Below are 14,107 nucleotides of genomic sequence, written 5' to 3' on the forward strand. Positions count from 1 at the left end.
TACTGACCTCAAGGTGAGCTACCGAAGGACAAAGCACAAAAATCTAGAAATAAGCCTATGACAACGTTTGGAAAATTGACCCGTTTTAATTTTTTAAAAACAAAAACACACAACACAACATCAAATTATTCTTGCCGTCTACAATTCAGTTATATCCAAACATTCTAAGACCAAACGGAGTCCTCTGCCCAGCAGCAGGGAACTACGAGGAGAGAGACGCTGAAGACACACGAGGGTGAATGCTAGAGGACAGTCCCAGCCGCGGGCCACAGCCTTCCAGCCCGACGCACGCCACCACTTCCACTTCACAGTTTGTTCACATGGTTTACGGGAAGCTCTTTAAAATCATTTCATCCCAGACGCCAGATTTCTTCAACAACACAGAGCTCCACATCGGTGTTTCCATCCGACTGATAGAACTAGAAAGCGGTTTTTGTCTTCATCTTGTTTTAGCAGGGCAGAGAAGTGAAACTAGCCGCCAGATGCCTTTAGTAATAAATGAGGAGAGGAGAGGTAAGGAAGGATCTGGGCTGTGCTGGGTGCTGGCTTCTACTTGTCTCCTTGAGAACGTGACTTCCGAAGTGTTAAATCACACTCATGCCACTACAATGATTAGTACTAGTAATCTTTTCTCAGATGATAAAAAGGAAAAGTACCCAATGGACATAAAAATGGTCAAAAAGATCTTAGCGCAGGTCAATTTTTCCCCCCCAAAAAAGATACAAAATGAACATATAATTGGGATGGTAACTCCGTTAGACATTCCAATTCACCCAGTCGCTTGTTCGCCATACAAGTAAGGAGAACAGGCATTGAGTTTTATTAGCAATGTTATAGCAGTAACCAGATGTGTTAATGGCAGCTTATTTGAGGTCCATCAATCCTTGGAACACGTGTAGGAAAGCATGGCTGTCGTTCTCCGACTGCCCACATCTGAACACATTCAGCTACCACGGAAACTACAAAGGAAGGAAAAAATATATTTATTCCAAGATTCATTTACTGGGATTTTTGAGCGCCCTTTCTTCCGTAAAGCCCTGGCGTGCTGATAGTGTGCTAGGGACTGCTGTGTTTCCCAGCATGAGCTCCCATCCTCTGAGGGTCCTGAGAAGGATAGTGGATTGGTCCTGGAGCCCTCATGAAAGGAGGGGGTGGTCCCATTGGGTGGAACATGTGTGGCCCAAAACCTGCAGATGGGAGAGGACAAATTTGTTAGGCTTGCCGTTTCCTGGACAACCTTTCAAACCTGTGAATCTTTCTAAGGTCAAAACCACCTAGCCATAAGTCAAATTGACAAGGGGCTTCAGAAAATGTCAGTTCACAGACTTGCTTAGGCATGTCTACCTGTAGTACTTCCTCGGCTTTAGAAAGCTTTCCCCTCAGACCAGGTTAAAAGAAAACTCCACAGGACCCAAAGGGATCTGGTAGTATGTCATCTGAGCCTTTGGTGCCTAACACGCCAAGCCTACCAGACAGGATGCAATCAGGATTTGGGAAGTGAGGAAGGAACCAGGCTGATGCCAGACTCTGTCACCACCAACCTCAATGCTTTATACGAGAATGGAAGGTGTTCAGAAACCAGGACTTTGTTACAGAGTATGGGAACTCTGCCACAGGAGAACCGGCTATTTGTGACTTACCTACACTGTTCAGATGGCCACTGACATTTTCTAGAGCAGCGCTACACAAAGTGCTGGTCCTGGAACTGCTTATTACTGCCCCCGCCACCCCAAAATAAAGTCAAATGTAACTTGAGCCAAACAGGGGACAAACTGATGAGCGATCACTATAATCCAGTAACTCCCATTCTGATCATACACACTCAGATCTTTAGAAAACTGGCAACTTTCTCCTCCTTGGCAGGCCAGGGAAAAAAATGAAAGATCAGGGATCCTAACAAATCAGGCTTACTTACAGACCTCTACGGGGCAAACCCAGAGGATTTAGCCACGATAATGAGGTGTGGAGACAGGACTCTCACAAAGATTTTTCTGGGCTAAATGAGACCTATTTACTAAGAAAGAAGATGGATGTTACCTGGGGGTGGGGGCGGGGCAATACCAGGGGGTGGCGGCAGGGCTATGTTCACCACGGCTGGAGGACCACTTGGGGGTAGGTTGAAGTAGTTGGCAGAGGCTTCTTCTTCGGCTGCAGGAGGAGGCGGAAGAGCTGGAGAAGAGAAAACAGCCAACGGTCAAAGGGAAGACGACCGTGCAACAATGTTTCTACCTCCTTTAAGCCTGGGGCTCCTGCTGGGGGAAAAGAGCTGCTACAGTAGCCAGAGACCTGCCTGGGTCTCTCCTGACACTGAGGAACAGCAGGGCGGTGTGAGCATTTGAAGTCAGCAAGCTACCCAGTAGGCAGGAAGTTTGCACTCACCTCCTGGCAGTCCTGGAACCGGCTCTAGCTTGATCCCAGAGTCTGTGGTTCCATCCTTCTCTTTTTCTTTTCCTCTGGCTGCTTGGGACCTGGGCGACAGACACACACACACACACACACACAATGTCAGCACTCTGTCCCACCTTGTCTCACACCTCTGCTTCTCATGTTTCCCAGTCAAATTGAGTTCCTTTGCTCCTTGCCTCCTTTTCAGAGAATACTCTTTTCCCCTAAATGCCACAGTGCAGAGTAGACAGAAGCAAATGTTTTAAAGCCAGAAAGACCTGGATTCAAACTCTGCTGGAAATGCTGTTAAGGACAAGAAGCAGCGACCTATGTGTGTTTGGCGCAGTGCTTAATCGGCACACAGGAAGCACCCACAAGGGGCGCTCCTTCCTGGTTCCAAGCTGGAAACATGTTCTCCCTTTGAACCTTCAGGGTATTTCACTTGAGTCTCTCTTATGCAATCATCACTTTCAAACTTCAATTAGCTATTCTCCATTGGACAACCAGCCCCTAGAGGGCAGAAACTAGGTCTAATGCATTTGTAAACTCTCAAATCCAATCTTTCTTGCCCTGATGTTATATTTGGCCTATAATAGCTGGTCACAAAAGGTAAGAACCTTCAAAGGAGTAGATTACAACGGCAAAGCCCTGAATAAATTTCCAAAGCAGGATCCTCCCAATGTCCACAGTGTTAGAGAAGTGTCAGAGAATGAAACATTGTTTTTAACGGTCCTACTGACTTAAACCCATTCACCAAAAGCATACTAGCCCCCAGATAATGAAACACTTCCTTGAAAATCTCAATAAAGACATCGTAAAATAGCCCAATTCTCACCTTCCCCATTTCACGTTGAGTCTACGGCCATTGACAATCAACTTATTAAATGACTTCTCTGCAGCCACCTCTGCAGCCTGCCTCGTGGCAAACTGGATGAATGCACACTGCTGTCTCTGTACGACGGTGATCGTCCGGATCTCCCCAAACTGGTAGAAGTGATTTCTGAAGGGATACAGACAGAGAAACAGGAGAGTTAATGACACTCCCAGGAGGTTGCAGTGGATTATTCACTCTTGCACTCACTCACACACAAGGCAGGTGGCCCCCTGGCCATCTGCCTAACTACCTGCAGGTAATTCCCCCAGTACCCTGCCCTACTGTGGGTACTACTTACTGAGAGAGAGTATAAGAAAAATAGTGAGTAAATAAAGGTTTACAAACATCTCAGGGATTGTTCCATGGAGGAAAAGAGGCTCCAGTATCCAGGTTTCGTAGGGACCCTAAACCCTCCATAAGGGGCTGGCAAACTCAGCCCCGCGGCTCATGAGCCAAGAACACTGTAAAAAGTTTGTTTTTTAATTTAAAAAAAAAAATTTTTTTTTTAAACGTTTATTTATTATTGAAAGACAGAGAGAGACAGAGCATGAGCGGGGGGGGACAGAGAGAGAGAGAGGAAGACACAGAATCCTAAGCGGGCTCCAGGCTCTGAGCTGTCAGCACAGAGCCCGACGTGGGGCTCGAACCCACAAACCATGAGATCATGACATGAGCTGAAGTCAGACGCTTAACCGACTGAGCTACCCAGGCGCCCCGTTTTTTAATCTTTTTAAACATTTATTTTTGAGAGACAGAGAGACAGAGTGTGAGTGGGGGAGGGGCAGAGAGCGAGGGAGACACAGAATCCGAAGCAGGATCCAGGCTCCAAGCTGTCAGCACAGAGCCCAATGCGGGGCTCCAACTCATGAACCATGAGATCATGACCTGAGCTAAAGTCAGACGTTTAACTGACAGCCACCCAGGCACCTCTAAAAAAAGTTTTTTAAGGCTATGTAACAACAACAACAATGAAACAAAAGGGAGGGGCAGGGAAAGCGTCGGCCAGCAGTAGGGACTGTCTAGCTCACTTAGACCGGGTTTAATGGAGACAGGCTACCAAGGGCCGGTTATACACTTACAGGAGATAAGTGGGTAATTGGAAGGGGTAATTTCCATCACTATCTGTCTAGATGTCCCATTGGCCAAGCAAAATACAAGCCAAGAATAATATAAACATAGCAAACAGAAATCTCTTTAAAAAGCCAACAATTTAAACCATGAGAGTTTTATAACTGCCAAGTTCTCCCTCCTTGACATAATTAATCATTCTTGGATATGTGCCATATTTAAAAGACCCTATTTGGCTATTAGGTCAAATAGAATCTCATGTGATTATTATCACGTGGAAGGATCAGGTAAGCACTATAAGCACTGCTGATGAACATTACTATTCTGGCAAGAGAAAGGACACGTTTATAAAAATTCTTGTTAGCATGACTAATTAGCATAACTATAGAGAGGCTAAAGAAAAATGTACTTTGTACAGAATTATCCTGTTGCCTGTGTTTTTGCCCAAAAAAGTATTTCAGGGCAGTTAAAAGCAGAGAGCTCATAAAATTTTATCTACAAACCTTAGATCAGTCTCAGTAATGGTATCGCCTAGACCACCAACATACAGCGTGGTGATAGTCTTGTCCTCTGGTGGGTCCAGACGAGGCATTGTTGAAGCCCGCTTTAGAAGCTTATCTGCCACAGGGTCATTGATCCCATAATATCGGTCTTTAATGTTCTGATCAGCAAGGGGGTCATCCGGATCTGTTGGCTTCTCATGCCTATGGTTCAAGACAGAACAACACATGAAGGTAAAACAAAGGAAAAGAATTTACAGGTTATCACCCAATAGTAGCTACGTACATATACCCTGAAATGCCTTCTGAACTAGAAACCATGGCCATACCAAAACATAAGTAACACAACAAAGCTAACACCAAAAGGATTTACTGTATCACACAAACACTTGCCAGCCTCCTAAAAGCCATTTAAATGACCATCTACGGTAACAGAGTTTCCTTATAAAGAAATGCTTTTGGCACACTCTGCTTCAAAACAAAAAGTAATCAAAACATGGTTACCCTTCTCTAGGGCAATGGTTCTTAACGAACCTGAAGTCCTGCATTCCACGGAGAGTCTCATTAAGGCTGTGGACCAGCCCCAGAAAAAAGTATAGATAATTTTTTTTTTTTTTTTTGGTGGGTGTGGGGTTAACCAATACCCAATCAAGAACTTCTGATCCAGACGCTTGGCGGTCTTGACTGAAACATACTCACATACCCGTGAGAGGTCTGGCCTTCCTTTGATTTCAACTACACACTGAGATTTAAACCATGACATACTTCTCAGGCAGAAACTTTGAGAGTCAACATCGTATTATATGGCAAAATAACTTAGTTTCCCAAGGCTTGGTTACGAGTAAAAGTCCCATTACAAGTAAAAACAATTTAATCAAGCTCTTCTAAATTTAATAGTCCTAAGACATGAGATATACGACACTAATTGCATAAACTTGTTTATCACATTTTTAAAATATTTATTAAAGAAATTTTTTTTTAATGTTTATTTTTGAAGGAGAGAGACAGAACGTGAGTGGGAGAGGGGCAGAGAGAGGGAGACACAGAATCCAAAGCAGACTCCAGGCTCTGAGGTATCAGCACAGAGCCTGACATGGGGCTCGAACTCACAATCTGTGAGATCATGACCCGAGTGAAGTCAGTTGCCCAACCGACCAAGCCACCCAGGCGCCCCAAATTTTTTTAATATTTATTTTTGAGAGAGAGAGAGACAGAGTGTGTGCAAGCAGGGGAGGGGCAAAGAGAGAGAGGGAGACACAGAAGCCAAAGCAGGCTCCAGGTTCTGAGCTGTCAGCACAGAGCTCGACATGGGACTCAAACCCACGAATTGTGAGATCATGAGCCAAAGTCAGAGGCTTAACCGACTGAACCACCCAGGTGCCCCTAAACTTGTAGATTTTAAAGCAGAAACAGTTTAAGCTAGCATCTCCCATTTCTTAGATGACTAATTATCTAAAAGCAAATAATGAAAATGGAATTCAGCTCTTGCCTGTATGGACACTCCTCTCCTCTCTTACACTCTCCTTTTACCCAGAAGGAGCAAATGTGGGGTCGATTCCTTTTGTAGTAGGGTGTGGTCCGGGCTAGTTTGAGTAGCATGTCACTGGTGGATGTGGCTTTCCCCAACATGCCAACTGGCCGTGTTCCGTCAGAGTTAGAAATCTACAGAGGGATGACAAGTCCAAAAGATAAATTACACAGACTGTATCAATCCACTAGGATTCTACCAAATATAAAATTACATCAAGAAAGTGGCAGCACACCTCTCTCTCCATATTCTGTGTGTAGTATTCTTTGTTGACATCTGACTTTGGCATATCATCCTTAAAAGACAATCCTGCATCCCGAACCTGGATGGGCAGGCCTGGTACAAAGGAAAGGAGGAAAAAACCTCAAGATACATTTTAAAACAAATCCATATTGAACATGCACATGGAATACAACATCGTTGTTCCCTCCTCCAGCTTTCTAGGTATCAGAGGCTTTATTATTTTTTTAATGTTTATTTATTTTGAGAGAGAGAGAGAGAGAGTGAGAGGGGAGGAGGAGTAGAGAGAGGGGAGAGGGAAAATCCAAACCTGATGCAGGGCTCAATCCCATGAACCATGAGACCATGACCTGAGCTGAAATTAAGAGTCCAATGCTCAACCAACTGAGCTACCCACGCGCCCCCAGAGGCTTTATTTTTATTCGAAATCTTTATTACCATCAGGCCAAAACTACCAAAGAGCATTCTATGCAACTGTCGAAATTCCTAAGCTGTCATGAAATTTGAAATGAAGGTTTTAGAAAATCTTTTAGATGAACAAACTTTGGTTATGGTCACATTTGACCTGTAATTAATGAAGTACCTAGCTTTTACTGGAACAGGATTTATTTAAATAAACATAAAAAGTGGGTTATTTTTAGGCTGGTGTTCTAGATCCTTTGGATAGTCATAGTCAGTAAGAGTCACTATATTCCAGAACCAGAACACTTCTTTTAACAAACATGTAAGTAAATAATATTAAACAATATATGACCAGGACTCTGATTAGCAGCTAACTTTCTTAACATACATAAACTTATATTTTCCCTTTTATTTTATTGTATAGTAGAAACTCTTATTGAAAAAGTATTTTTCTCATAAACAAAAAGTCACTTGTAGTTAAAAAAAAAAAAAAAAATCACTCCCAAATTACTTTTAAAATAGGAGCAGTTATAGCACATCAGTCCCCAAAACATAGAAATCTAAAGCACAATTAGCCTGTGCTTATGGTAGGGATTGTGGGAAAGAGCTTTGGATTTTGAAAGAAGCCCAAGGCAAAGAGATTATCTACCACAGGAACAATGCCTTTGCCTCACTTTGGCTACACGGATGTACAAAGAGGTTTGGGCCAGTCCTGATTAATTCCCAACTTTTCCTTGAGTTAAGTTCCTCCCCTTGTCCGGAAGGGCTCTAGGATCGTGGCCTGGCACGATTCTCCTCTTCTTAGGAAAAGCAGAGCACAAAAGGCACTCCAAAGGGGGATCAGAACTGGAGATGGGGTGAGAAGTAGGAAACAAAGACTAATTTGTCATCTAGGGCACCTGCATCTGCATGGTTTTAGATCTGTTAGACAGGGCAAACATACCATATTCTAGGTCCAAGAGGCACGTCTGACAGACATTCTTCAATTTACTGCAGGTTTGGCACACTTCAGTCTTCTTGAAACGCATGCGGACACCGGGGCACCAGCGAAATACTGTGAATGGCCTGGCACAGATCTGGAAAACAAAATAAGAGCCCTGATGGTGATCTGGCCAATCAAGCTAGAGGATTTAATAACAACAGGGGATTTAAAGAAAGGATCCTTGACTCTAGGGTTTAGAAGAGCTCTTAGCAATCATGTAGTCTAAACACCATCTGACATTTTGATTCCATTTAGAACACCCATCCCCAGGAGTTAAAAAATTAACACAGTACAGAAATGAAATACTCAAAAGTCAAAGTCCTCCCCACACTAGAGGTAACCACCATTAACATATGACCCTTAATCTTTTGGGGGGACAGTGGGGAATGCCATATACTCCTTTAAGAATCTTATGACAGCTATGACCTTCCTCCTCTGCTAAAATCCTCAATTGGAAGCTCCTGGGTGGCTCAGTCGGTTAAGCATCTGACCTCGGCTCAGGTCATGATCTCACAGTTCGTGAGTTTGAGCCCTGTCTCAAGCTCTGTGCTGACAGCTCATAGCCTGGAGCCCACTTCGGATTCTGTGTCTTCCTCTCTCTCTGCTCCTCCCCAGCTCGTGCTCTGTCTCTCAAATATAAATTAATGTCAAAAAAAATTTTAAATCCTCATGTGCACGGTCAGACAACAACACTCAGTATACCATCTCTGAGGGTTCAAAGCCCATTCACAGATGCCAGGTTAAGAACCTTTACATTAAAGGCCTCACTTTCTTACCTCTCACACTAAACAGTTAACAGTCAGTGAGTACATAAATGATAAATGAAAGTCTGTGAAGCATTGACTTTTACTGGAGAAGCTCAAAGCCCAGCAAATTGAAAAGGAAAGTCAAATCAAATCATTACTCCTTAAGAGACATGCTTACTTTGCATTCCTTCCCATACTTTTCTTTGGTCTGAAACAGAAAAAAACAGAAAACAGCAGGTTACAGAAAGAAAAAAACTAGATGTCTGCTCCTTCCCTAAATACAATCTAAGAATGTGTCTGGAGATCCCCGGCATCCTAATGAGGTGTGTATCTGTGTGTGGGGACCACCTCTTTTGGGGGGTGGGGGGGGCGGGCAGGGGATGACAGAGATATATTCTAACTACCTGCTATGAATTATACTCTCTTAAGAATCTTATGGATCTAATACTGGGTAAATATGTATGTTTCCACTACCACAACTCTTCTGCTCACTTCTGGCTCCCAAGTTCTCGCTTAAGAACTAAAATTCCTAATAGTGTCCACAGTCCCCAAATCATGGAGGACGTAGCTATGGCTAGCCCATTTTACAAAGTTTAGTCAGAGGTACCTATTATACCCTCCTGTGCAGACAATCTGTATACAGTCAATCAAGATCTCTGAGACGGATCACAACACAGCCCTATTCTAATTATTAAATGTTAACTGCTGGTGATTTTACCCTTATTCATAAGGATGGGGTTACCTTACACTAAACAGATTACAAGGTGCAGTGGCCAAAAGGCATTGGATTAGGAATCAGGACACCGAGTTTCTCCTCCTTCCTTGCTAAGGTCCCTGGAGTCAGCCTATCTGAATTTATATCCAAGCTCTGCTCCTTGCTTGCCATACCGAAAAAACATAAACCGTATTTGCCTGGTTAATACACCTCACTCTTAGATAAATGCTCAACAAATATAGCTGTTGTTATGACTCCTGGATCTCAGGAATGCCGCTGAGTTCCAAAGACAGAATAAGCATGACAGTCCTTTGCAAATCGTCCTGTGTTTTGGGTTAGTAAAGGAGCATCATTGCTTTGGCTTGGCTAGCAGAAGCATTTCACGGACAGCGTGTAGGTAACACAACAATGACAGAACCTGAAGAACTCTCGTTTCACACGCGATTACTCACCATTCGAATATATGGGTTTTCTCCAAGACATGTCTGGCACAGAATGGGGAAGTCCTGGTGAAAGTGGGAAATCTGGTTGAAAGCCAGGCTCGGAAGACCCTGCCATCTCAGCCACACTCGTGGGGACGGGGGGAGGGAGGGGAGGCGAGGAGCGAGGGTGGGGGACAGGGTAGGGCAGGAACCCGAGGTTCTGCACGGGCCCGGTCGCGGGAGGGGGCGCTGTCTGCACTTCCGGCAAGCGGCGGGAAAAAAAGACCAGGTCGAAATGAGACGAGAGGGCAGGGGTGGGAAGGGGGCAGGTCCCGGACCCTGGCTAAGCCCCCCTCCCTCCAAGCCCGAAGGAGGGCCGCCCTCCAGCCTCCTGCTTTGGCCGAGCTAGGCCGCAGCGCTGGCTCCTTCCCGGAATTCCTTCGGCCGATCCACAGCCACGGCCCTGCCCGCCCCAAAGAGGCCCGGCTTCGCCGCCTCTCTCCGTCCTCCTCCGGCAGGCATACTCACCGCATCCTCCCAGTTCTGCCTGTTGTAGGTGTTGGAACCCAGAGAAGTCGCCATCTTGAGAGCGTCTGGAGGCAGTGGCGGCTTCCGAGTTGGGAGAGAGGACCGCCACAATCCCGTCAGGCCCCGAGGCTGGTTCCCGGCCCGTTGACGTCTTATTTATGCGTCTTGGGCGCCCTTGGGGGCGGGCCTCGTGCGTAATGACGTCGCCCGGAATTTCTTCGCTTAACATTTCGGCGGCCTGGTGGGTTTCCCTGGTCCTTTCTTTGAGTTGGTCCGTGCTTAGGAAGAAGAGCCGAAGTACAATAGATTTATTTTAAAATTGAGCGAAAGAATAGAGGAACAAGCAAGGAATGAGGGGATGGGATTCAAACAGCGTTGGCTCCCGTGGAGCGTTTATTATGCCAAACGTTGGACGAACGTCTTGACGTGCCAGTGTCTTATTTCTCACAATAAACTCTGTAAAGTTGCCGGTTTTAACAAGCAAAAACACAGAACGTCTAAAGTTGAATTTCAGATAAACAACCATATTTTATTTTATTTTTATTTATTTATTTTTTAACGTTTTATTTATTTTTGAGACAGAGAGAGACAGAGCATGAACGGGGGAGGGGCAGAGAGAGAGGGAGGCACAGAATCGGAAACAGGCTCCAGGCTCTGAGCCATCAGCCCAGAGCCCGACGCGGAGCTCGAACTCACGGACCGCGAGATCGTGACCTGGCTGAAGTCGGACGCTTAACCGACTGAGCCACCCAGGCGCCCCAAACAACCATATTTTAGTATAAATATGTCCCAAATAGATTTATACTAAAATAATGACTCGTTTATCTGAAAGTCAAATTTAGCTGGATATCCTTATTGTATCTGGCAAACCACTACCCTCTAGGCAAGTGTGATTGTCCCTGTTTTATAGAAAAGGAGAGTGAGGCTTAGAGCCAGTAATTAACTTGCTTCTTCTGGTAGTGTAGCTAATAAATGGTGTAGCCACGAATACAAAGACAATAGTAGTGTTTTCCCTCTTGAAATTTAAAGGGTCTTATGCATCAACACATGCATCGTTACATCGTTTTTTGAACAACTCATTACTGCACTGCCAATATTTTAGGAATTCAAGCATTCTGTACACTTACAGTGTATCATTAAAATACCTATTATGTTCAAGTCACCACAGTTGTTTTTTTTTTTTTAAATGTTTATTCATTTTTGAGAGAGACACACACACACAGAGCACGAGCAGGGGAGGGGCAGAGAGGGAGAGGAGACACAGAATCCAAAGCAGGCTCCAGGCTCCAAGCTGTCAGCACAGAGCCCGACGCGGGGCTGGAACCCACAAGCTGTGAGATCATGACCTGAGCTGAAGTCAGATGTTTAATCGACTGAGCCACCCAGGCGCCCCTAAGTCACCACAGTTTTTAAAAAATCAGGTTGAACTTACGTACAGTAAAAGTTTACCTTTTAGTTGTATAGTTATGAATTTTTACATATATTCACTACAAATATAGAATAGTTTCATCACTCCAAAAAGTTTCCTCGTGACCAAGTAAATTCCCCTCTCCCCACACACAGTCCTAACAAGCACTGATCTGTTCTGTCCCTATAGTTTTGCTGTTTCCAGAAAATCATAAGTGGAGTCCTGTTATAGCCTTTTGGGTCTGATTTCTTTTTCTTCCAGTATAGTATTTGAGAGTCTTCCATATTCTTTTCATTGCTGAGATTCTTGGATGTATCGGGTGGGTTAAAAAAAAATCCTTATGCCAGTTGATGGTCATTTGAGTTCCAGATTTCAGTGAATATAAATAAAGCCGTTATAAACATTCACATACATGTTATTGCATGGACATAGGTTTTCACTTGTAAATACCAAGGAGTGGGATTACTTGATCATATGGTAAGTGTATATTTTCCTGTAAGGCAAAGTGCTTGGATTTAGCTGAGCTTCTTTATGGTTTGTTATCTTTTTTTTTTTTTCAAGATTTAAAAACAATTTTTTTGTATAGAAAACTTTATGCCCAGCATGGGGCTCAAAACCACAACCCAGAGATCAAGAGTCGCGTGCTGTAACGACTGAACCAGCCAGGTGCCCCTATGGATTGTTATCGTTTGCTGTTTGGCAAATTCTTAGACATCATTTCTTTACTCTTCTGCCTAGTTTCTTCTCTATCCAGGACTCCAATTACACACATCAGACCACACGATACTGTCCCATAGCTCTTGAAAACTGTGGTGTTATTTCCTCCCTTTTTAGGAGGAGGCAGTTCAATTATGGATAATTTCTGTTGACCGATCTCCAAATTTCCTGATTATTTCCTTAGCTATGACAATTCTACTGATGAGCCTGTAAAATATATTCTTCCTCTCTGATCCTATTTTTTATTTCAATTTGTCTCTTACAGTTTCCACCTCTCTGCTGAAACATGTCCATACGTATTATCCATATTTTCAACTACTTTTTTCAACATATCAATCAGAGTTTGAATCCTTGATAGTTCCAACATCTGGGTCATATCTGTATACGGTCTTATTGTTTTGTCTGTGAAAAATGAGTTGTTTCTTCCTTGCTTCTTTGTGTAACTCAATTTTTTTTTTTTATTGAATGCCAGTCATTGCTTATGTAGCAGTAGACTGAGGTAGATGCTGGGAAGTGGGCAGATCTGTCAGGCCACGTGTGTGGGGTTTGGTCAATCTAGTCAGAAACTGAACTGGGGTTGGGTTTTGTTGTTGCTATGGTTGCCTTCCATGCATTACAGATTTCGTATCCTCTAGCATTATTTTGTGCTTTAGGATGGGGTTGAAGAACTTTTCTCAAGTGTTCATATTTTATCCTTAGTGTTCAGCTGTCCTGCACACCCGAACCTTAGTGGTGAGTCTCTGTGGCCTTGCTTTTCCCCCAGCAGCTGTTGTTATTAGTTCCTTGCTAGGTCGGCAGTTGAGAATTTGTTGGAGGTTCTTTGTTCCAGTTCAGCTTCCGTCTTTAGTGGGTCCTTTGTGGCCAGGCCTCACGAGTGGTTTTTTTTTCTTAACATTCCTGCCCCTGCTGTCTATGACAGCCAAACTGTGACTTGTGCCTGTAGCCGGCCTTGTCAGGGAGAGTTCCCTGCCCTTCCTGCAGTGGTAGAACTTTAATGGTATTGGTTGCTATAGATTTTTGGGGCTCAGGACTGAATCTTGTCCTCTGCCCCCAAGAGTAGAAGCTTTTTCTTACCGTGCCCCAGCAGCAGTGGGTCTTTACCTGTGCCCTGGGGAGACATGATTTTCTGTTCCTCCCCCAGTGGCCTTTTTCTCCTTATGAGGGAGGGGCCTGGGCAGGAGGAGGCAGGCTCTCAGGCCTTTCCTACAGAAGCAGCAGATCTCTTCTGCGGCCTCCAAACCAAGGAGGCCCTGTAGAGCTCCAGCACTCTCCCCTCCCTGCAGGTCTTTCTCATGAATACCTGGTGGAGATTCTGGAAAGAGCTTGTGAATGCATGCAAGCTCCCTGAGTGTCTTAGGCTCCCAGGGATTTTGTACTGTTTTGTTAGCCCAAATATGACCGTTCAAACAATTCTTTAAGATTTTTGTTGATTTCCTCTTACCTGCTTATAATGGTCAACACTTCTTCCTCCCATGCTGTGCATGTCTGATCTCTCCTTGGAGGGCTCTGTCCCTCCCTGCTCCCCGCGCCGCCCCCCCCCCCCCTTGAAATTCAAGCTATTTGGCTGCTCTGCCACATCAGCTCTCTGATAG

General features: G+C 44.4%; 1 protein-coding gene across 1 annotated transcript; it reads right to left on the bottom strand.

Annotated features, from left to right (window-relative positions):
* Positions 1-66: 66 nt before the first annotated feature.
* RBM22 (RNA binding motif protein 22) lies at positions 67-10,530 on the bottom strand. Its single transcript, XM_040497819.1, has 11 exons — positions 10,391-10,530; positions 9,893-9,946; positions 8,904-8,933; positions 7,941-8,073; positions 6,591-6,691; positions 6,317-6,489; positions 4,831-5,031; positions 3,221-3,385; positions 2,380-2,468; positions 2,038-2,169; positions 67-1,187 (listed from the first exon to the last, which is right to left on the bottom strand). Exons 1-11 carry the CDS (start codon positions 10,442-10,444, stop codon positions 1,057-1,059), a joined length of 1,263 nt encoding a protein of 420 aa, XP_040353753.1. The 5' UTR covers positions 10,445-10,530; the 3' UTR covers positions 67-1,056.
* Positions 10,531-14,107: the final 3,577 nt, after the last annotated feature.

The sequence above is a fragment of the Herpailurus yagouaroundi genome, unplaced genomic scaffold (genome assembly GCF_014898765.1).
Source record: "Herpailurus yagouaroundi ecotype Mexico unplaced genomic scaffold, PumYag 29, whole genome shotgun sequence".
Taxonomy (NCBI): Eukaryota; Metazoa; Chordata; class Mammalia; order Carnivora; family Felidae; genus Herpailurus; species Herpailurus yagouaroundi.